This window comes from Mobula hypostoma, chromosome 1, assembly GCF_963921235.1.
Source record: "Mobula hypostoma chromosome 1, sMobHyp1.1, whole genome shotgun sequence".
Taxonomy (NCBI): Eukaryota; Metazoa; Chordata; class Chondrichthyes; order Myliobatiformes; family Myliobatidae; genus Mobula; species Mobula hypostoma.
In genome coordinates, this window is record NC_086097.1 from 168,168,124 (window position 1) to 168,192,802 (window position 24,679).

The following is a 24,679-nucleotide window of genomic DNA, read 5'->3' on the forward strand; positions in this document are numbered from 1 at the left end:
ATTACAACAGTTAGCAGGCATTTGGCTGGCAGATGGCATTAGTAGATTTGAATTAGTAGATAATGTGTTTGGTTTATCATTGCTAAATGTACCAAGATACAGTGAAAAGCTTGTCTTGCTTGCTGTTTATATAAATCGTTACACAGTGCATTGAGGTAGAACAAGGTAAATCAATAACAATGCAGAATAATGTCTTCAGAGAAAGTGCAGAGCAGTAAACAATAAAATGAAGGTCAGATCATAACGCGGTAGATCGTGGGTTCAAAGTCCGTCTTATCGTTGGCCAATGTGCTATATCCGGATAATTTGCTTTGCTGTGGGGATACTGTACCTGTCGAGAAGGCGCTGCATAAGCGGCGGTTGTTGTTGTTAAGCATCGACGCACGCTAGAGTGCAGCAGAGAGAGAGGAAGAGTGTTGGTGTGTGTGCTGATAGACTCGGGCCACCCATCCGCAGTCCAGCGCAGCAGAGGAGCGGATCGGTCAGCGTGCAGGGGGATGGCGGGGTTGGAAGAGAAGGACAGCGAGCAGCTGCTGAAGCAGTGTCTCCACGCGGCGGTAGAGGTGGCGTTGGAGGCCGGTCAGGTGAGCGTTCAGGTGTCCCGGGTTTCCGGTGACGGGCCACTTCACGCAGTGGCAGCCCAGGCGCCTTTAATCCAACTATGTACTTCAGGAGATTAATCTTATATTCAACGGCACATACACATTCTTGTTAGTTTGCAGCGGGGGGGGGGGCTGGTGTGGCGGATGGCTTTATTTTTCTTCTACATCGGGAGCTGTTTTGTAATCCGAAATTATAAAAAAAATTAAGCTAGCTTCTGTTCCGTTTTCTAGACGGACGGTTGGTTAATAATAACGAAAAAGTTTGATTATATTGCTGAAAACCAGCCTTGTATTAACCATCTACTAGGCCGGAAGGGGGGATGGGGAGTTTGTAAAAGGAACCGCTCGTACGTTATACTGTGTGTCTTTGACATTTCGAAGAATCTTGTGGGGTTGAACTATTTTTGGTGAGGTTGCTTTCAGATGTTTAGCACCCTTCAATCCACGTTTCTGTAACATATTTGTTGAAAATACAAACAGGAAGTACGCTAAAGTACCTGTTTTAACAAGAATGCCGTGTACTGCTGTTACCTCGATTGGCTAAGGCGAGCCTTAGACTGATGAATGTCATCAGGACCTTGAGATCATACTGCACCATGTTCGTAGTGTGCTGGTTTCTACGCCTGTTCTGAACTACAATCACATTGGCGGTGCTGTAATCTGTTGCATAATTATTCTTCTTTGAAACCCTAATGACTATAAGGCAATAAACTGAAGTCTTATGGCAGAATTCTGATCAGCAAGTATAAATTGGTAGCGGTGAGAAAACTTTATGATTCCGGAACAGGCGCGATGGCTACAGAAATGTGGGTGTGAGTGGAAGAGAAAGGGCAGAGGTTTTAAGATGTTACGGAGTAAATGCACAGAAAAATGCTTCCACTTAGAGGGCGTCAGAAGAGCAAGAGTCATCATGGGGGAAAAACGTCTTCAGTCTGAGAGTGGTTTCAGTTAAGACTGCCTGCCCCATGGACGAGTTTGGAAATAAAACGTTCAAAAACAAGAGAAAATCTGCAGGTGTTGGAAATCCAAGCAACACGCACAAAATGCTGGAGGAATTCAGCAGGCTGAACGGTCTCTGCTCGGCTCTTTTCCATGGATGCTGCCCGGCCTGTGGAGTTCCTCCGGCATTTTGTGTGTGTCGCCAGGAAACAATACATGCCCATTTAAGGAGAGCCTCGATACCTTATTCCTTATAAGGAAGAAATAGTAAGGTGTACTTGCAAGATTTGGATACAGTGAGGTAAGGAGAAGGCTATCAATTGAAGTTCTTAAGGGGTGTGACCAGTAGAGTGGATTAATTGATTAATTTGGATTTCCTTCATGGTGTTTTCCCTCTGTTTTTAATTTGTGACTTTGAATTACCACCACATGATCAATGCGGGAACACTTGAAAATAGGGAGAATATTGTGAGAGTAGGCAAGTTTAGAATATATGTAAGAAATCAGTTGGGGAAGGGCTAGTTTCAATAGGATGAGAAACCGATCTCAGGGGTAGTACATGGTGACATATAATAAATTTACTTTGAACTTTGAGAATAGGTTTGGCCCTCTGCGTGTTGGAATCAATGTTTGGCAGGCAAAATGGGAAGCCTTTAAAATAAGAGTTACTTCTGTTACACTCTTAAGTTATGGTGATTACTTGAGTCTATTAAGATGTTCTCCTAGAGGGTTGTCTATTGGTGGGTTCTCAGGTGCTGTAGTAGCTGATCCAGGAGCCACATATTCTGGAGCAATATGGGCAGGAGTAGGTGGTAGCCGTGGTTAGTGGTTGGATCTTGAGGTTGTTCGTTCTCTCCTTTCGCAGCTACCGCTTGTTCTCTGTAGCAGAGCGGAGGCTGTTCACATGTAGCACAGCTCCCTCTTGAACAGATTTCCTCCAGATGATTCTATTCAGTGCAATGTCTTCCCAGATTTTAGATATCATGTTGAACTTCAGGCTGATTTTGATCTTATCTTTGAAGCTTTTCCTTTGCCCACCAAGGGTTCGCTGACCTTCCTTCGATTAAGAGTGAAGGATCTGTTTGGGGAGACGTGAGTTGAACACTTGGATGGCATGATTTTTCCATCAGAGTTGGTGTTGCTTTGTCATGGTGGAGATGCTGTTCATGTTGGCATCTTCTGTGTCTATCCTTCCATCTGATCCTCGAAGTGTTCATAAGGATCTTTGGTGATATTGTTCTGGGGCTTTAAGGTGCCTACTGTAGGTGGTCTATAATTTGGCTCCATGCAACAATGAAGGAAGGATGACTGCTCTATAAACCAAAGGTTTTATTTCGACTTGTAAGTTGTGGTCTGAGTACATTCTCATGACAGGGAAGGGTAAGGTATTTAAAGCCAAGGTTCCATGGATGTGCAGACAGTAGCGGAGGAGAAAGGAACTGGAGCATGTAACAGGTGCCAGCATGTTAACACGATTGAGAACCAGGCTGGTCAAAGTAAGTTCAGGGAAGATGTAGAAAAGACAGTAAGAGGGTCTGAGGAAAGCTTGGCAGCAAAAAACAGGAATTCAGGAATGTTCTACTTCATGTAAACATGAGGAACATTGTGAGAGAGAATGTGGGGCCAGTCAGTGAATGAAAAGGAATTGTATTCATGGAGGGAGCAGGGTTGGTTGAGATACAAGGAGTGTGTCAGGGAAGAAGATGCTGTCACGGTCTCAACAAAAGAAATATAGCTGAGGATCTTCATAAGCTAAAGCTGTTAAACAGAGGGGACTGAAAACACTAGCTAAACTTAAGGGATAAATAACCTGGTTGAGACTGCTGAGGGGAGTCAGGGAGGAATTAGAATCGGAATCAGATTTATTATCACCGGCATGTGTCGTGAAATTTATTAACTTAGCAGCAGCAGTTAAATGGCAATACATAATATAGAAGAAAAAAAATCAATTACATTATACATATATTGAATAGATTAAAAATTGTGCAAGAAAACAGAAATAATATATATTTAAAAAATGAGGTAGTGTTCACAGGTTCAATGTCTGTTTAGGAATCAGATGGCAGAGGGGAAGAAGCTGTTCCTGAATCACTGAGTGTGTGCCTTCAGGCTTCTGTACCTCCTGCCTGATGGTAACAGTGAGAAAAGGGCATGCCCTGGGTGCTGGAGGTTCTTAGTAATGGATACTGACTTTCTGAGACGCCAGTCCTTGAAGATGTCCTGGGTACTTTGTAGGCTAGTACCCAAGATGGAGCTGACTAAATTTACAACCCTCTGCAGCTTCTTTCAGTCCTGTGCAGTAGCCCCCCCCCTCCCCCAATACCAGACAGTGATGCAGCCTGTCAGAATGCTCTCCACGGTACATCTATAGAAGTTTTTGAGTGTATTTGTTGACATACCAAATCTCCTCAAACTCCTAATTAGCAACATGTTGGATGGACTGATGTAGGGGTTCTCAAACTGGGGTCCACGGACCCCTTGCTTAATGATAGGGTCCATGGCATAAAAAGGTTGGGAACCCCTAGGTTTATTGCTTGTCAGGTGAAATTTAATGGCAAGAAGGGTATCATGTTTCATTTTGGTAAGAAAAAGAAGACGCACGATATACTAAAGAATGCGATTCAAAAAGGGTATGAGAATTGAGAGAGACTTTAGAGTTTTTGTGTGTAGCTTCTTCAAAGTGAAAGGAATAGTTTTAAAAAAAGTGATTTTAAGAAGGCACAAGTTTGTTGTATGACACCACTCACTCTGTTGACCTTTCTCACTCCTGTACACCATCTGTGATTTTGCAAATAAAGGTGTTGTTATGGGGGAATTCGTAAATGGTGTTGGAGTTGTGCTTAGCCACACATTCGTAGGTACAGAAAAAATAGAGCAGGGGGCTGTTTTCATTGCAAATATTAAAATAGTCTTTTTCCTAGTTGGTTCCTTAATAAACTGATCAGAAAACAATTCCAATACTTTCTATGAATTCTTGTTCCTTTATTTCCCCAGTTTATGCCATGCTCAAAATGGCCTGCACACAACACCTGTCCATTTTTTACTTTTAACTATTTCTTAACTTGACCGTAATTCTACATGGTGATTTGTTGCCCTGCCATGTAGAATGAAGATGATTTGCAAAAGAACCGAAAGTGAGATGAATATTATTGCACAGTAAGTGGTTAAGGTCCAGAACACTCTGGGGGTGGGGTGGGGAAAATGACAAGTTTTTTCCACACAGAAAGCAGTGGGTGCCTGGAATAGGCTGTCAGGGTGTAGGTGGAAGCAGAGAATTTAAGAGGCTGTGAGTCAGGCACAGGAAAAGTCAGGGGATGGAGGGTTATGGATTATGAGTGGGAAGAAGAGAGTTCAGTCTGACCTTGTGATTGGCATGGGCATGGTGGGCCATCGGGCTTGTCCTGTCACAAACAGGAGAAAATCTGTAGATGCTGGAAATCCAAGCAACACACAAAATGCTGGAGAAACTCAGCAGGCCAGGCAGCCTCTGTGGAAAAGAGTACTGATGAAGGGTCACGGCCTGAAACATCAGCTGTTTACTGTTTTCCATAGATAACACAAAATACTCTGCAGATGCTGGGGTTAAAGCAACACTCACAACACACTGGAGGAACTCAGCAGGTCGGGCAGCATCCGTGGAAAAGATCGGTCGACATTTCGGGCCGGAACGCTTTGTCAGGACTGTAGAGGGAAGGGGCAGAGGCCCTATAAAGAAGGTGGGGGTGGTGGGAAGGAGAAGGCTGGTAGGTTCCAGGTGAAAAACCAGTAAGGGGAAAGATAAAGGGGTGGGGGAAGGGTGGCAGGGAGGTGATAGGCAGGAAAGGTGAAGAAGGAATAGGGAAAACACAGTGGGTAGTAGAAGGAGGCGGAACCATGAAGGAGGTGACAGGCAGCTGGGGGAGGGGGCAGAGTGACATAGAGATAGGGTAAGGAAGGGGGAGAGAATTACCAGAAGTTGGAGAAGTCCAAGGGACTGGAGACTACCTAGACGATATATGAGGTGTTGCTCCTCCAACCTGAGTTTGGCCTCATCCTGGCAGTAGAGGAGGCCAAGTATGGACATATCCGAATGGGAATGGGAAGCAGAGTTGAAGTGGGTGGCAACCGGGAGATCCTGTCTGTTTTGGCAGATGGAGTGGAGGTGCTCAACGAAGCGGTCCCCCTATCTGCGTCGGGTTTCACTGATGTAGAGGAGGCCACACCGGGAGCACCGGGGTGCAATAGATGACCCCAACAGACTCAAAAGTGAAGTGTTACCTCACCTGGAAGGACTGTTTGGGGCCCTGAATGGTGGTAAGAGAGGAGGTGTAGGGACAGGTGTAGCACTTGTGCTTACAGGGATAAGTGCCAGGTGGGAGATCCGTGGGGATAGACGTGCGGATAAGTGAGTCACAGAGGGACTGATCCCTGCGGAGGGTGGAGAGGGAAAGATGTGCTTAGTGGTGGGGTCCTGTTGAAGGTAGCAGAAGTTGTGGAGGATAATGTGCCGGATCCGGAGGCTGGTGGGGTGGTATGTGAGGACAAGGGGAACTCTGTCTCTATTGTGGTGACGGGAAGATGGGGTGAGGGCCGAAGTGCAGGAAATGGAGGAGAAACGGGTGAGGGCATCATTGATGATGGCAGAAGGGAAACCACGATCCTTAAAGAAAGAGGACATTTGAGATGTCCTGGAACAGAAAGCCTCATCCTTGGAGCAGATGCAGCAGAGACGGAGGAGCTGGGAATAGGGAATGGTATTTTTGCATGCAGCAGGTTGGGAAGAGGTATAGTTGAGGTAGTTATGAGAGTCAGTGGGCTTGTAGAAGATGTCAGTGGACAGTCTGTCTCCAGAGATGGAGACCGAGAGATCGAGAAAGGGGAGAGAAGTGTCCGAGATAGACCAAGTGAATTTGAGGGCTGGGTGGAAGATTGAAGTAAAGTCGATGAAATTGACGAGCTCAGCATGGGTGCAGGAAGCAGCACCAATGTAGTCGTCAATGTAGTGAAGGAAAAGTTGGGGAGCAGTACCAGAATAGGTTTGGAGCACAGACTGTTCCACATAACCAACAAAGAGGCAGGCATTTCTGGGGCCCATGCGAGTGCCCATAGTTACACCCTTGGTCTGAAGAAAGTGGGAAGAGCCAAAAAAGAAATTATTAAGTGTGAGTACCAGTTCTGCCAACCGGAGGAGGGTAGTTGTGGTGGGGAACTGGTGAGATCTATTGTCCAGAAAGTAGCGGAGGGCTTTGAGGCCTTCTTGATGGGGAATGGAGGTGTATAGGGATTGGACATCCATAGTGAAAATGAAGCGGTCGGGACCGGGCAACTGGAAGTTATTGAAGAGGTGGAGGGCATGAGATGTATCCCGGATGTAGGTGGGAAGGGACTGAATTATGGGTGACAAAAATGGAGTCCAGGTGGGCAGATACAAGTTCGGTGGGACAGGAGCAGGCAGAAACTATGGGTCTACCGGGACAGTCAGGCTTGTGGATCTTGGGGAGGAGGTAAAACCGAGCAGTACGGGGTGTGGGAATTATGAGTTTAGCGGCTGAGGATGGAAGGTCTCCGGAGTTGATACGGGCGGTGATGGTACAGGTTTCCATAGATGCTGCCTGGCCTGCTGAGTTTCTCTAGCATTTTGTGTGTGTTGCTTTGGATTTCCAGCATCTGCAGACTTTCTCATGTTTGGGCTTGTCCTGTGCTGTACTGTTCTATTAATGGGTTCCTCTTGTGCAGTTGCCATTCTGTGAGCTCATGTGCTTCAAAATTCTTGCATGTTTTACTTCTCAATCCTTGAAAAGCAGCTATAGGGATATTAGCTGTGTTTCTCACTTTGTGGCATTATCAGCTTCCTGTGTCAGCAGCTTGTCAGGCAAAAATTATTGAAAGGGTAAACATGCAAGATCAACCAATAGCAGACACCATCGGGTTCACACTTGCAGCACCGTGCGAAAGATAAACAAGCAAATACAAAGATCGAGATTTGTCTGGTATTAACAGCATCTGTTTTGAGGTAAATGTATCCTTGAGAGATTTTGATATTTATAATTCTTTTGCCTGGCAAAATGTTATGAATTGAAACTAGCAAAATTGCAATGAGGCTTGTGAAATTAACACTTCAGTTTCTGAAGGTAGATCTATTAAGGCATAATTAAATATCAAACATTGAAGGAAATGGAGAGGTAAAGAAAGAGGAGGGACATATGGAGGGATCACAGCAGAGGCACCTTATAGTTATTAAACAAATTAAAGGTGTGCATGACTTTTTATGCATTTGAGAGATGTGGGCTTCACAGGCTAATCCATCAATAATTTGCTCATTCCTAATTAGGTATACAAAATTCTGAAGGGTTTAGATAGGATAAATGCAAGCAAGCTTTTTCCACTGAGGTTGGGTGAGACTACAACCAGAGGCCATTGGCTTAAAGGTGAAAGGTAAGAAGTTTAAGGGGAACATGAGGGGAAACTTCTTCACTCAGAGGACCATGAGAGTGTGGAATGAGCTGCCAGTGCAAGTGATGCATGTGAGCTCGATTTCAACATTTAAGAGAAATTTGTATGGGTACATGGATAGTAGAGATATGGAGGGCTATGGTCATTGGGCATAGGCAGTTTAAATGATTTTGACATGGGCCAAAAGGCCCCTTTCTGTGCTGTACGTCTGTATGACTCTTGAGAAGGTGTTGGTGAGCTACCTTCTTGAACTGCTGCAGTCCTTGGTGTGTGAGTACATCCACAATCCTGTAATAGAGAGAGTTCCAAGATTTTGATAGTGTAGGACAGAGATGTATTATCAGGTTGGGATGGTATGAAGGCGAATTCCAAGTGGTGGTAGTTCCATGCTTTTACTGACCTTGTCCTTTAGCTGGTGGAGGTCGTGGGCTTGGAAGAAGTTGCTGCAGTACATGCTGTAGATAGTAGAAACTGCTGCATCAGTGGTGGGGAGAGTGAATGTTTATTGTTGGAATGTCTCTGAAGCAGGCTGCTCTGTCCAGTATGGTGTCAAATTTCTCATGTCCAAACATGTACATTTTTAATGCACTGCTGCAAAAATAAATCCCCTCACACATCTCTGAAAGAGAAAAGAGTCACTAGGGAAGAAAAAAACATTTCTGCATTTAAGATCCCTGACAGTTATTAAGTTCTAGAAGGAGAGAGAGTCTCTAACATGTATAAAAAGTTACGTTTGAGTGTTATGGAAGGATGTTGCTTGGCAGCCCTTAATAGCTATCATGTTTTAAAAAAGATTCTTAGATTAAAATGGGTTGGATTTATCTTGAAATGCATTTAGCAGCCCCCTCAAGCATTTTTAACATGATACACAGAAGGACAAGATATTTTCATGGAGTTATGCATGGAGGGGCAGGGTTGAAATTTTTACTCAAACCATTTTGTTGTGTTTAAGTAATGAGTAACGTAAGAATTACTGTTATTTTGATAATTGATTGTGCCCTGTTGTCTTTGACAACCATTTCTGACAGTCTGTCGATTCACATCTGTTTCCTTCTTTGGAACTTTGGCTTGAAATAATTGGCATGTTTCCAATTGGAATCAGCTGTTTTCAAATATCAAGCTTGGGAGCCAATCAAACATTGTTTTCCTCTTGGAAAAACTCTGTGATTGGTCTATGGAACTCCCCCCCCCCCCCCACACACACACACACACACACACACACACAACTGGTAATCTGGAACTACTGAAAGTTAATTAGGATAAATATTTGAAGATGTATTGGTAGAGCAATAAGTGGGATTAACTGGATTGCTGTACAAACCTGGGGCATGGTCTCTTTTCTGAACAGTAGGTTGCCTTTTGTGTGTAGATGTGTGATGGAATGAGTGAGAACATAACTGTAAAGTGGGAAGAATAAAATGGGATTATTGTAAAATGCATGTTTCATGGTCAGTGCAGACCCAGTGGGTCAAAGTTCAAGTTTAATGTTGTGGACATACATACTCATGGTATAAATGCCATGAAAATGACGTTTTTGCAGCAGAAACACAGTCCATGAAAAACATGACAAACATAAATTACATTAACATGAGTTATACATAATTTACATGACAAAATAGGATCAGGTTTACGATCATCGTTTTGTATGATCTGAAGTTTATTGTTTTGCAGCAGCAGCAGTACAGAGCAAGTGGATTTAAATTACTATCAATTACAAAATATGTAAATAGTTCAAAAAAAAGGGAAGAATGATGTAGTGTTCATGGGTACATGGACTGTTCAGAAATCTGATGACGGGGAGAAAAGTGGTTTCTGAATTGTTGAATGTGGGTATTCAGGCTCCTGTATCTCTTCCCTAAATGTGGTAACAAGAAGAGGGCATGTCTTGGATGGTGAGGTCTTTAATGATAAACCCTGCCTTCTTGAGGCATCGCCTCTTGAAAGTGTCCTTGATGGAAGGGCTGGTTGTACCTGTGATGGAGCTGGTTGAGTCTACAACCGTCTGCAGCCTTTGTGACCCAGTGGATTGAAACCTTCACACCAGGCTGTGATGCAACTAGTCAGAGCGTATATCTATAGAAATTTAGAAAAGTCTATGGTGTCATATCAATTCTCCTCAAACTACTAATAAAGTAGAGCCTTCTTCATGATTGCATGTTGTTGGGCTCATGATTGATCCTCTTTGAGCTGTGGATGTTCAAGAACTTGAAGCTGCTCATCCTTTCCACCGCTGGCCCGTCGATGGGGATTAGTGCTTGTTCTTGTGACTTCCCTTTCCTGAAGTCCACAATCAATTCCGTGGTCTTGGAAGTGTTGAATGTGAGGGTGTTGTTGCAACTCCACTCAACCAGCCGATCTCTCTCCCCCTCCCCCTCCCCCCCCACACACCCTTGATGCCATTTTAGATATTACCAACAAGAATAGTGTCATCTGTGAATCTATGGATGATGTTTGAGCTGTGCTGAGCCCGTAGTCATGAGTGTAGAGGGAGTACAGCGGTAGGCTAAGCATGCATCCTTGAGGTGTGCCTGTGTTATTACCAATCTGCACTGAATTGGTGTGACAAATGGCATTACGGTATTTGGGCAAGTTAAGGGGAATGTAGTTTGAGGTAGAATTAGGGATTTTCAAGTTACTTCATGTACCTAATGGCGGTGGGGAAGAAGCTGTTGTTGACCCTTGATCTGTTCTTCTACGTTCCAAACCTATTCTGGTATCTGTCCCCCACTTTTCCTTCGCTACATTGACGACTGCATTCGCGCTACTTCCTGCACACATGCTGAGCTCGTTGACTTCATTAACTTTGCCTCCAACTTTCACCGTGCCCTCAAGTTTACCTGGTCCATTTCCGACACCTCCCTCCCCTTTCTAGATCTTTCTGTCTCTATCTCTGGAGACAGCTTATCTACTGATGTCTACTATAAGCCTACTGACTCTCACAGCTATCTGGACTATTCCTCTTCTCACCCTGTCTCTTGCAAAAATGCCATCCTCTTCTCGCAATTCCTCTGTCTCCGCTGCATCTGCTTTCAGGATGAGGCTTTTCATTCCAGGACGAGGGAGGTGCCTTCCTTTTTTAAAGAAAGGGGCTTCCCTTCCTCCACCATCAACTCTGCTCTCAAACGCATCTTCCCCCATTTCACGTACATCTGCTCTCACTCCATCCTCCTGCCACCCCACTAGGAATAGGGTTCCCCTTGTCCTCACCTACCACCCCACCAGCCTCCGGGTCCAACATATTATTCTCCGTAACTTCCGCCACCTCTAACGGGATCCCACCACTAAGCACATCTTTCCCTCCCCCCCCCCCGCTTTCCACAGGGGTCGCTCCCTTCGCGACTGCCTTATGCATTCATTCCCCCCCATCCCTCCCCACCAATCTCCCTTCTGGCACTTATCCTTGTAAGCAAAGCAAGTGCTACACATGCCCTTACACTTCCTCCCTTACCACCATTCAGGGCCCCAGACAGTCCTTCCAGGTGAGGCGACACTTCACCTGTGAGTTGGCTGGGGTGAAATACTGCGTCCGGTGCTCCCGATGTGGCCTTCTATATATTGGCGAGACCCGACGCAGACTGGGAGACCGCTTTGCTGAACACCTACGCTCTGTCCGCCAGAGAAAGAAGGATCTCCCAGTGGCCACACATTTTAATTCCACGTCCCATTCCCATTCTGATATGTCTATCCATGGCCTCCTCTACTGTAAAGATGAAGCCACACTCAGGTTGGAGAAACAACACCTTATATTCCGTCTGGGTAGCCTCCAACCTGATGGCATGAACATTGACTTCTCAAACTCCTGCTAATGCCCCACCTCCCCCTCGTACCCAATCTGTTATTTATTTATATTGTTACGTACCCCGTAACTGGGTTGCCAAACCAGCAGAAATGGATCACTCAGTTGGAGTCTGGAGTACTAGAACTAAGAAAGTTTTATTAAAGAAACAAGCAACACAGTAATCGAAAGGATAATAAATGCAACAATTCAACAATGATAACCACACATGTGCACAGAATTAAGATAACAGCATCAATCAAGCTCTATCGTTGTCTAGGGGTAAATGACCAATTTCAAAATGACTCAAAGTTCAGTCCAGTTAGTAGTCCAGTTCGCAGTAATCGTTGCCATGGCGATGGACAAGGTGGGGGAAGAGAGACATAGAATAGGAACAACTGATCATTCAGAACGGCTTCACTCGCAGACCAGCGAGATGGCTCACAAACAGCATTTGGGCGGGTCCTTGGTGATGTCACCTGAGGTCACCGACTGTGACCCCTCCTCCAGATGCGGTCGATCCTCTGCAGTGAACCCGGCACCCAGGCAAGGGCGGACACACACCGGGTTCCCGCTGATCGTACCTTTCCACCCTTGTCGTTGTCTGGCACTTCTCACCCACTCGTGAGAGGCGCACCGCTTCCAGGGTCTCGTTACCTCGGGTGGCGTGTGTGTCTGTCTTAGCGAACCTGTCCCTTTTTATCCCCCTGCTGGGGTATCGCCTGTCCATCACTTCAAACAGTTCAGGGTTCAAAGGGGGGAGCCGCTCCAGACAGCTCTTCCTCCCACATCCCTTCATTACACATCTCCAGACGCTGCTCCATTGTTCCTTATCTCTCCTTCCCCTGAGGGCAGGTGGCAGACCAACTGCTGATGCCACTGATGCTAGCCCAGGCCAGCAAACATCTTAATTTTATGTGTATTCTCGTAACACTTCCCCCCTTTAAGGATTTTTACCGGGAGGTAAAAATTACAAACATGACTACATTATCTGATACATACACAATATACATCTTTAACAGTTATTTAGCTAATACAGAGAATTTGAAGCTGTCAACACCTTGACAGACAGTCATCACATTTTCTGTTCCTTTTACACGTGTTATTAATAATCCCTTAGACCAGGCTCCAACTCAGCAAACTTCATAGTGGCCAAAAACACTGATGAATTGCGACCAATGTAACCTCTCATTTGGTTTTGTCCCGGACCACAATAACAAGGGTCGTCCCATTCCGACTCAATTTTCTCTCGCAAGGGCTTAGTAGGAGGGGGACGGGTATTGACCGCAGAGTTATTGCAAAACTTCCTGCAGTACCCCACCATCTCCAAGAGCCTTCTGAGGGCCCTCTTGTCTGTCGGGGTTGGGAGGTCAGCGATAGCCTGCACTGTAGCTTGCATCACTGCCAGCTGCCCCTGTGTCACCACAATTCCCAGGTAAGTGACCCTCGTGTGGCCGAATTCATTTTTTTCAAGGTTCACTATCAAACTGGCTTCAGACAGCCGTATTAAATTGCTAATACACACCTCTGTGTTCATCAGCCCTTTAGTCACTGAATTACTCAAAAAATATGGGTGTTGTTTACTTGGCTGCCCTATTGTAACCACAATCACCCAACGTCCCAGTTCTTTGCATTTCCTCGGGACAATCAAACACATAGGTGCGAGTCGTTTAATTACTCCTTCTAAAGATTCGCTTTGTTCGGGGATTAAGGGAGAGACCTTATCAGTAGACCTGGCCAAAACAATAGCCTTCTCCCATCTGACCGATCCCATCCTAATCTTTTCAAAATGGTTCTTTTCTCTTATCAGGGGGCCCCTAGCTTCATTGATTTCCACGCTAACACCGACTAGGTTTGTTAGCATATTAAAAGCCGGTGACCGTCTCAGTTCACGTCGGTCATGATCAATAACATTTTTCCCCCTGGGCAGCCGGTAAATCTCTTTCATGATTCCACCAACTGTTTCCTCCAGCACCGCAAGATGTCCACCGGGGGGTACCTCGTGGGCCATGTTAAAAACCTCATCCCCATAACTCTTTTGCACCACCCCCCACTCCTCATCTGCGGATACTGTCCTTGATTTCCCTTTCTTCCTTAGCACTTCCTCATCCGCACAATAGCCTACTAGTTCCCTTGTCAAGGCTGTGTCAGAGAGAGCTGTCTCTGCAAAACCCATCAGCCCCTCGCCTCGCTCCTGCGTCTGCACAAATTCTTTCCTGGCTACTGCTACGTCCGTCCCAGCTCCCTCACTACCTCTTATCTCACTACACCCTGTCTCATACAAGGTTGGCAGAAATGTTTCAGCCAAATTCACCATCGCGGGCGGGGCCTCCATGCTGGCAGGCTGACCCGTCAATCTCACGACTGGGAACACGATTCCTCCGGCGATGTCATTACCGAGCAAGACTTCCACGTCTTTCATCGGTAATTCGGACCTCACCCCGATCGTGACTAGTCCAGAGACCAGGTTGCTCTGTAAATGTATCTGGTGCAAAAGGACTGACTCTGTCCCTTCCCCAACACCTTTGACCTCTACCTCCCCAGTCTGGGTCTCTGAGCTAAACTCTAATACACTCTTCAGTATTAGTGACTGACACGCTCCCGTGTCTCTCCAGATCCGCACTGGAACTGGTTTTAACCTCTCCTTCACTGACACCAGTCCGGCCGAGATAAACCTCTCGCGCCCTTCCTGGACTTTTTCAGACCTGTCCTTCCCTAGCGGTTCGCTTAACAGCTCAATACAGCCATTCAAAATTTCCGCTTTTCCTTTCCCCGTCTCCTTCCTTGGGGCAAAGCACCTGGACGCAAAGTGTCCGACTTTCCCACAATTATAACAGACGACCCCAGGAGACTTCCTACCAGACTGCTCCCGGTCTACCTTATCCTTTTCACTAGTCCCCGGCTTACTTTCTGACTTTTCCGGCGGACTCTCCCCGCCGTCCTGACTACCCTTCTGGTAGCCTTTACTCGGGGCAACCTTCATTTTATGCGTCAATGCATACTCATCCGCTAACTTAGCAGTTGCGGCTAACGTGGCTGCCTCTTTCTCATCGAGGTAGGGTCTCATACCCTCAGGGACACAACCTTTAAACTGCTCAATCAGAATCAGCTGCAGCAGTCTGTCATAATCCCCCTCTACCCCCTTCGAGGCGCACCAACGCTCACAATATGTTTGCATCTCGCGAGCAAACTCCAAATACGTGCGGTCCCACCGCTTCCTCGCATTCCGGAACCTCTGCCGGTATGCCTCCGGGACCAACTCATAAATCCTGAGGATGGCCTCTTTCACCACCTCATACCTCTGGGCATCTTCTGCGGATAAAGCGGAGTAAGCTTGTTGGGCTTTCCCTTTCAGTACACTCTGAAGTAAAACAACCCACTTATCCCTTGGCCAGTCCTGACTTATGGCCACTTTTTCGAAATGGAGAAAGTACCGATCCACATCGGTATCGTCAAATGGGGGAACCAGCCTAACCTCCTGGGTCGCCCGGAACCCTCCACCTTGGTTCGGCACGAGCCCCTGCTCGGCCCTTATCTTTAACTTCTCCAGCTCAAATTCCCTTTCCCTCTGTTTCTCCTGCCTTTCTAACTCTCTCTCCTGCCTTTCTAACTGCTTCTCTTCGTGTTCTAACTGCCGTACCCGGAACTCGTGCTCGAGTCTCAGTTTTTCAAGCTGTACCTGTACCGCGTCTCCAGCAGATTTTTCAATAGACACCTCCCCCAGCTCACCTTGGGGAAACACACCTTTAGATACATAGTGCTCTACAATAGCTCTGTGTATCTCCTCTCTCCTCATTGTCGACTTCACCTTAGCAAGATTCACCCGTTTGGCCACAGCTATCAATTCCGATTTCCTGGCATCCTCTAATGCCTCCAAGGTCGGCGCCTTTATAAGTTCCTCAACCTCCATTTCTGCTGTTTGTCTTTTCTTTCTTTCGGGAATTTTAACCCAATCAATTTACTCCGTCCCAAATTTAGCGTTCAAAATCCCGGACGAGCCCCCACTTATGTTACGTACCCCGTAACTGGGTTGCCAAACCAGCAGAAATGGATCACTCAGTTGGAGTCTGGAGTACTAGAACTAAGAAAGTTTTATTAAAGAAACAAGCAACACAGTAATCGAAAGGATAATAAATGCAATAATTCAACAATGATAACCACACATGTGCACAGAATTAAGATAACAGCATCAATCAAGCTCTATCGTTGTCTAGGGGTAAATGACCAATTTCAAAATGACTCAAAGTTCAGTCCAGTTAGTAGTCCAGTTCGCAGTAATCGTTGCCATGGCGATGGACAAGGTGGGGGAAGAGAGACATAGAATAGGAACAACTGATCATTCAGAACGGCTTCACTCACAGACCAGCGAGATGGCTCACAAACAGCATTTGGGCGGGTCCTTGGTGATGTCACCTGAGGTCACCGACTGTGACCCCTCCTCCAGATGCGGTCGATCCTCTGCAGTGAACCCGGCACCCAGGCAAGGGCGGACACACACCGGGTTCCCGCTGATCGTACCTTTCCACCCTTGTCGTTGTCTGGCACTTCTCACCCACTCGTGAGAGGCGCACCGCTTCCAGGGTCTCGTTACCTCGGGTGGCGTGTGTGTCTGTCTTAGCGAACCTGTCCCTTTTTATCCCCCTGCTGGGGTATCGCCTGTCCATCACTTCAAACAGTTCAGGGTTCAAAGGGGGGAGCCGCTCCAGACAGCTCTCTCTCCCACATCCCTTCATTACACATCTCCAGACGCTGCTCCATTGTTCCTTATCTCTCCTTCCCCTGAGGGCAGGTGGCAGACCAACTGCTGATGCCACTGATGCTAGCCCAGGCCAGCAAACATCTTAATTTTATGTGTATTCTCGTAACAATATACACACACTCTTTTTCTCTCTCTCCTTTTTCTCCCTCTTTCCCTCTCACTATACCCCTTGCCCATCCTCTGGGCTTTTTCCCCCCCTCCCCCTTTTCTTTCTCCCTGGACCTCCTGTCCCATGATCCTCTCATATCCCCTTTGCCAATCACCTGTCCACCTCTCCATCCCTCCCCCTCCTGTCTTCTGCTATCATTTTGGATCTCCCCCTCCCTCTCCCACTTTCAAATCTCTTACTAACTCTACCTTCAGTTAGTCCTGACAAAGGGTCTCAGCCCGAAACGTTGACTGTACCTCTTCCTAGAGATGCTGCCTGGCCTGCTGCGTTCACCAGCAGCTTTGATGTGTGTTGCTTGAAATTCCAGCATCTGCAGATTTCTTCGTGTTTGCGTTGACCCTTGATGTGTGTTTTCAGGCACCAGTACCTCTTGCCTCATGGCAGCAATGATAAAAGAGTGGGGATCTTTAATAATGGATGTCATCTTCGTGAGAGCCTATTTACATGCTGTCTGACTCTATGATAAGTGATTCTATAATTCTGGGTAGATTTCAAGGGAGGGTAAATGAAAGTAGGTGGGAGGAAAGTAAATGCGACAGTGTTGCAGCAAAGAAGAGTGCCTGTGTGACGTTCTTGTGTCCTCTTATCTTTGTTCTAAGATAATCAGGGAAGCATTAAGGATTGAAAAGCGAGTGCAAACAAAATCCTCAGCAGCAGACCTTGTTACAGAAACAGATCAGCTTGTTGAAAACCTTATCATCTCTACTTTAAGCAAAAAGTTTCCTTCACACAGGTAAGGTAATTTTGAATTACATTGGTAGGCTAATCATACCTTTTGATTTAGCATCTTTTCCACTATTCCCCACGACCTGAAGGTTACATTGAACAGAAAGGAATATGTGGTTAATTTATGGCTGTGCAAAACCCTGATTAGTCCTGTCTGAGTTCAGAGCTGTGAGTGTAATAGGCCTTTATTCAGTACAAGTAAGTGTACTGGGATTATAGGGGGAAGAATCTCCCCAAAACTCAAATGTATTGTTTTTATCCTTTTTATTAAAAAAGGCAGGTGATCAAATGCGAGTTCACAATGACTTGCTTTCCTTTAAAGCTTTGGGCATGGACAAGTACATTTACAATGGGAACACATCTTCAGTAGCTAGATCATCTTTAACTATTGAAGCATCCATGTTGAGACATGGCAGTTTGCAGCAATAGTCTAAACTAAAGCTTCTGAGGATGAAACACAGACACCCAAAGCATCAGTCTTTTAGTACAGCTTTGTGAAGGTTAGCTCTTTGAATACACAGATACCCAGGTATTGATTGAAAGGACAAATTGGATTACAACTATTCTTGGGTTTCCATGTGGGAAAATAGCCAACCTATAGCCTGCAGTGCCTTTAATCCTGGAATTAAACCACAAGACTTCTTTATATCTATTGAGTCCCCCAACAATGAATGTCATACTTGGTGTAGTAGTAACTGGGGTTTTGATGTGATCCAATTAACCTGTGGTCCTAAGATAGTACTTGTACATTTGGCCTATGCATATAAGGATGTCTCATGGTCATATCACATTTGTTCTAATTTTCAATATATCTCTCTCTGTGAGATGGTCATCTGCTGCCTTCACAGACAATGGTATTTGCTTAAGCAGCAGTCCTTGTAATTTCAAAACTGATTACTGGTTACTTGTAGAAATAGCCTAGTGGCTGGTTCTTGCTTGTATGAATAGATATCTTGCTCCTACAGGTGGCATGATAGCATAGTGGTTAGCACCATCCTTTATGGCGCTAGCCTTAAGATTGGGGTTCGATTCCCACTGCTGTCTGTGGGGATATTGTACCTGCTCCCTGTGACACTATGGGTTTCTCCACATGCTCCAGTTTCCTCCTACATTCCAAAAATGTACATCAGTGAGTTGTGGGCATGCTGTGTTAATGTCAGAAGCATGGTGACACTTGTGGGCTATCCAGCATAATCTTCACTGATTTGATGCAGATGAAGCCTTCCACCATATGTTTCGTTGTACCTGTGACAAATAAAGCTAATCTAATCCAATCTAGTTTAACTCTTCAACCTTGACTCTGAAGCATGGAGTAAGGCCTCAGCTCCAAATGAAAAATTTGATGAATCTCCAAAAGTGAAAGCCTATATTTGGAGGATCTCACAAAGTGCTGGAGGATCTCAGCGGGCCAGGCAGCATCTGTGGAGGTCAATGAGCAATCAACATTCTAGACCCTTCATATGGACTCATATTTGGATGGTGGATTGACTATCAGCCTTGGGAACGACCAGGACATTTTCACGTGCAATTTTATAAATACAGTTTAACAAGCGATGTTAAAGAGTGTATAGTCATCTGCCTTCAAAAATAGTTTTAAAATTCACATGAGAATGACTCTGCAAAGCTTACTGAACCATTTGATAATTTTATTCCTCTAGATTCACCAATTTCTTACTACAAAATTCTTTTACATATGAATACAAAAGAAAATGAATGCTCCTTAAATAGCCTTTTCATACATGCACAGTTGGTGGGATTTCTTGATTTTTGACTCCTGATGATGGGACTAAGTACACAAGGCTACCTCCAGTAGACAGAATTATAAGCCAACAGGAAGCACAAATACAGGGGAGTTAATGGTCCAGGTGCAGGGCCTCAACGTGAAACATCAGCAGTCCATATCCTCCATTGGATGCTGCCTACCCACAGGGTTCCTCGAGCCAATTGTTTTTTTGCTCCATATTCCACCACCTGTAGTGTCTTGTGTCTTCACCAATAAAAAGTATTTTGGTAGTGAATCATTAGTGTTTAAAAACTTGCCTGGATTGCACCAACGTTGGAAATTCATCGCTGTGTTGTAAACCACTAAAGGGAAATTGGCTACAGTGGAAGTGAATTACTGCTTGCCAAAGGTAGAGTATAGTGCATGACCACAATGGTATTATGTGTTTACTGCCACTAACAGCCTGTAGATTTCTATTGCACTGCACTGCACTTTCAAAGTTCAAAGTAAAATTTATTATCAGATCAAAAAATGTCACAAGTTACAACACTGAGATACATTTTCCTGGTTGTATATGATGACAAATACTGTATGTACTTTGATAATAAGTTTACTTAGAACTTTTGAACTTTGTACCCTGGCCACCACCTTAAAGATTTATTTGCTCTGCAACTGGATTTGATGTGTATTGTGTATGAAATGCACTGCAGTTACTTGCCCAGTTTACTACAGCAGGAGCTGTGAGCCAAGCCCTTGACTTCTACCACCAGTAGAAAGGACAAAGGATAAAGGTCACCACTACCTACAGGTCCCATCACAGTCACACACTATCCCAATCTGGAAATGTTTTCAGTCTTTCAGTACTAGGTTTAAATGATGGAACACACTTTGTGATTGTTTGTATTTTCTCTTGGTACTTGGTTTTCCTACTAAATCTTAAAAGATGTGCCATTTGGTAGGTTAATCGGTTACTATAAATTATTCATAGTATAGTTGAATGGTAGAAGAATTTGTTAGTGGAGAGGGTGTTGATAGAAATGTGAGAAAGTACAGGTTACAGCAAACAGGTGGGGAATTAGCCTGTCGGAAGAGCCATCGTAAACTTGATGGGCTGAATAGCTGCCTCCAAATGTGTGAGCTGAATGAGAAATATATGACTGCAGCTGCTTTAGAAAGTGGCTCACCAACACCACCTCAACAGCAATAATGGGGGTTCAATAAATGCTAGTCTTGCCAAGAACACACAGATCCTGAAAAGTGAGCATATAAAAAAGCACTTGAAAAGGGAAAGAAGTAGAGATTCCTGCGTCTCTGTATAAGAATCCCTTCATGATCAGCCTGATGATTAGCATGTTTTTAATTAATATTTTAGAACTCTAGCTTGACTTGGGAATTAGAATCAGGTTTATTATCACTGATGCAAAATTTTTATTTTTGCAGCACCAGTATAGAGCAAAGACATAAAATTGCTATAAATTCCAAAATAAATAAACGTACAAAAAAGGAATAATTGGTTTGTGTTCAAGGTCTGTTCAGAAATCAGAGGGGAAGATGCTGTTTCGGAAATGTTGAATGAAGCTCTTCAGGCTCCTGGTGGTAGTAATGAGAAGAGGGCACGTCCCAGATGGTGAGGGTCATTGATGATGGATGGGCCTTCTTAAGGCACTGCCTTTTGAAGATGTCCTCAATGGTGGGGAGGGGTTGTGCCTGTAATTATGCTGGTTGAATCTACAACCCTACAACCCTCTGCAGCCTCTTGCTATCCTGCATACTGGAGCATTCAGAGAGTAGTCTCAATTCAGCAAGAAGAAAAGTCTAAAGAGGAGTAATTTTCATCTGAGATGCTGTCCCATTGACCCATTCAGTCTTAACAAGTTGAGCTATGCAATCAGAATCAGAATAAGTTTTAATAACACTGGCGTATGTAGTGAAATTTGTTTGTTTTTTGCGGCAGCAGTACATTATAATACATAATAAAAAAAACTGTGAACTACAATAATAAGTATACATTAAAAACAAATTAAGTAAGACTATAAAAAGAGGAAAAAATTGTTAGGTAGTTTTCAAGGACTCATTGTCCATTCATAAATCTGATGGCGGAGGGGAAGAAGCTGTTCCTGAAACATTGAGTGTGAGTCTTGGGGCACTGTACCACCATCTCGATGGTGGCAATGAGAAGAGGGCATGTCCTGGCTGATGAAGATCCTTAATGATGGATACCACCTTATTAGGACATGTCTTTTTGAAGGTGTCTTCGTTGCCGGGGAGGCTAGTGTCCATGATGGAGCTGGCTGAGTTTACAACTAACTTGAGCTTCTTCCAATCCCATGCAAGGGTCCCTCTATACCAAACAGTGAGGCAACCAGTTAGTGCGCTCCACGGTACATTTGTAAAATTTGAGTGCCTTTGGTGATGTAGTAAGTCTTCTCAAACTCCTAATGAAATATGGCAGCTGTCGTGCCTTCTTTGTAATTGCATCAATATGATGGACCCAGGATAGATCTTCAGAGATGTTGGCACCTAGGAACTTGAAACTGCTCACCCTTTTCACTGCTGATCCCTTGATGAAAATTGGTGTGTGTTCCTCGATTTCTCCGTTCTGAATTCCGCAATCAATTCCTTGGTCTTACTGACATTGAGTGCAAGGTTGTTGCTGTGACACCACTCAACCAGCTGATCAATCTCACACCTGTACGCCGCCTCATCACCATCTGAAATTCTGCCAACAACAGTTGTGTCATTGGCAAATTTATAGCTGTCATTTAAGCTGAGTCTGTCCACACACTCATGGGCGTAGAGCGAGTAGAGCAGTGGGCTAAGCACACAACCTTGAGGTGTGGTAGTGTTGATTGTTGGTGAGGAAGAGATGCTGTCTTTGATCCACATTGAGTGTGGTCTTCCAGTGAGGAAGTCAATAATTGAGTTACAGAGGGATGTACAGAGGCCCAGGTTTTGGAGCTTGTTGTTTAGAAGTGAGGGAATGATTGTGTTAAATGCTGAGCTGTAATCAATAAACAGCAGCCTAACATAGTTATTAATTTTGCCCAGGTGATTAAAGGCCGAGTGGAGAGCCAGTGAGAATGCATCCACTGTAGACCTATTGTGGCAATAGGCAAACTGCAGCGGGTCCAGGTCCTTGCTTAGGCAGGAGTTGATTCTAGCCATGACCGATATCTCAAAAACTTCATCATCGTACATGTGAGTCAACTGGGCAATAGTCATTGAGGCAGCTCACCCTGCTCTTTTTGGGCAATGGTATCATTGTCACCCTTTTGAAGCAAGTAGGAACCTCCGAGTGAAGCAATGAGAGATTGAAGATGTCCTTGAACACTTCCCCAGTTGGTAGACACAGGTTTTCAGAGCCTTACCTGGTACACCATCAGGACCTCGCGCCTTGTGAGGGTTTACCCTCTTGAAAGATGTTCTTTTATCTATCTACGAGGCAGAGATCACAATGTCACCCGACGCTACAGGGCTTTGCACAAGTGCAGTTTGTTCTTCCTTTCATAATGTACATAAAATATGTTGAGCTCATCTGGGAGTGAACCATCACAGCCATTCGTGATGTTAGATTTTGATTTTTAGTAAGTAATGGGCTGCAACCTCTACCAGAGTTGACATGCCTCTGAGGCCATCTCTAACCTCAATCAGAATTGGGTTTTTTTGCTCTTAAAATAGCCTTTCAAAGGTTGTACCTGGACTACTTTTATAGTATTGGATCACCAGTCTTGAATGCCACAGATTTATCCCTCAGCAGACTATGAATCTCCTGTTTCATCCACGGATTTGGTTTGGCTATGTCTGGTACATTCTCAAAAGCACTCACTCATCCAAACAAGTCTGGATAAAGCCTGAGCTCAGTGGTGGGGAAGATGTTGGAGTCAATTGTTAAGGATGAGTTTATGGAGTACTTGGTGACACAGGATAATATAGGACAAAGTCCTATAGGGAAAATGGTTTTCTTAAGGGAAAATCTTGCCTGACGAACCTGTTGGAATTCGTTGAGAAGATTACACATAGGATAGATAAAGGGAATGCAGTGGATGTTGTATATTTGGACTTTCAGAAGGCCCTTGACAAGGTGCCACACATGAGGCTACTTACCAAGTTAGGAGCCCAAGGTATTTCAGGGAAGTTACTGGCATGTTTAGAGCATTAGCTGGTTGGTAGGAGGCAGCGAGTGGAAATAAAAGGATCTGGTTGGCTGCCAGTGACTAGTGGTGTTCCGCAGGGGTTGGTGTTGGGACTGCTTTATATGATGTATATCAATGATTTAGATAATGGAATGGATGGCTTTGTTGCCATGTTTGCAGATGATGCAAAGATTGGTGGAGAGGCAGGTAGGGTTTAAGAAACAGGTAGGATGCAGAAAGACTTAGTCAGATTAGGAGAATGGGCAAGAAAGTGGCAAATGAAATATAATGTTGGAAAATGCATAGTCATGCATGGAAATAAATGTGCAGACTATTTTCTAAACGGGGAGAAAATACAAGAATCTGAGTTGCAGAGGGACTTGTGAGTCCTTGAGCAGAACACCCTGAAGGTTAACTTGCAGGTTGAGTCGGTGGTGAGGGAGGCAAATGCCATGTTAGCATTCATATCAAGAGGTCTAGAATACAAGAGCAAGGATGATGTGATGCTGAGGCCTCACCTTGAATATTGTGAACAGTTTTGGGCCTCTCATCTCAGAAAAGATGTGCTGGCATTGGAGAGGGTCCAGAGGAGGTTCAGAAGGATGATTCTAGGAATAAAAGGGTTACCATACGAAGAACGTTGATGGCTCTGGGCCTGTACTCACTGGAATTCAGAAGAATGAGGGAAGATCTCATTGAAACCTTTCGAATGTTGAAAGGCCTAAATAGAGTAGATGTGGAAAGGATGTTTCCCGTGGTGGGGGAGTCTAGGACAAGAGGGTACAGCCTCAGGATAGCGGGGCATCCATTTTAAAACAAAGGTGCGAAGAAATTTCTTTAGACAGAGTGTGGTGAATTTGTGGAATTTGTTACCACAGGCAGTTGTGAAGGACAGGTCATTGGGTGTATTTAAGGCAGAGCCTTAAAGGTTATGGGAAGAAGGCTGGGGTGTAGGGCTGAGGAGGGAAAGAAAGGATCAGCCATGATTGAAGGGTGGAGCAGACTTGAGCAGGAGCAGACCTAATGGCTAATTCTGCTCTTATGTCTTATGGTCTTGAGGTCTAAGTCGGTGACTATACACACCGGCTGTGTGGCAAAAAAAAGCACAACAGCGTCTCTTCCACCTCAGGTGACTGAAGAAGTTCGGCATGAGCCCCCAAATCCTCAAGACCTTCTGCAGGACACCATCCTGACTGGCTGTATCACCACCTGGTATGGGAACTACACCAACTTTGATTGCTGGGCACTACAAAGAGTGGTACGGGGACAGCCCAGTGCATCTGTGGATGTGAACGTCCCTCTATTGAGGACATTTACAGTGGTAGGTACATAAAGAAGGCCTGGAAGATCAGGTACACCAGTCACCCCAACCATAAACTGTTCCAGCTGCTTCCATCTGGCAAACGGTACCACAGTATGAA

At 44.9% G+C, this 24,679-nt stretch overlaps 1 protein-coding gene across 1 annotated transcript in view; it reads left to right on the forward strand.

The window, feature by feature from the left end:
- The first annotated feature begins 325 nt into the window (after nucleotides 1-325).
- The window catches only part of impa2 (inositol monophosphatase 2), a 50,243-nt gene continuing 25,889 nt past the window's right edge, over nucleotides 326-24,679 (forward strand). The window contains exons 1-2 of the mRNA XM_063059449.1: nucleotides 326-584; nucleotides 17,276-17,409. Coding sequence (XP_062915519.1) covers nucleotides 498-584; nucleotides 17,276-17,409 — 221 coding nt within the window. The 5' untranslated portion in view covers nucleotides 326-497. The remainder of the gene's footprint in view (nucleotides 585-17,275; nucleotides 17,410-24,679) is intronic.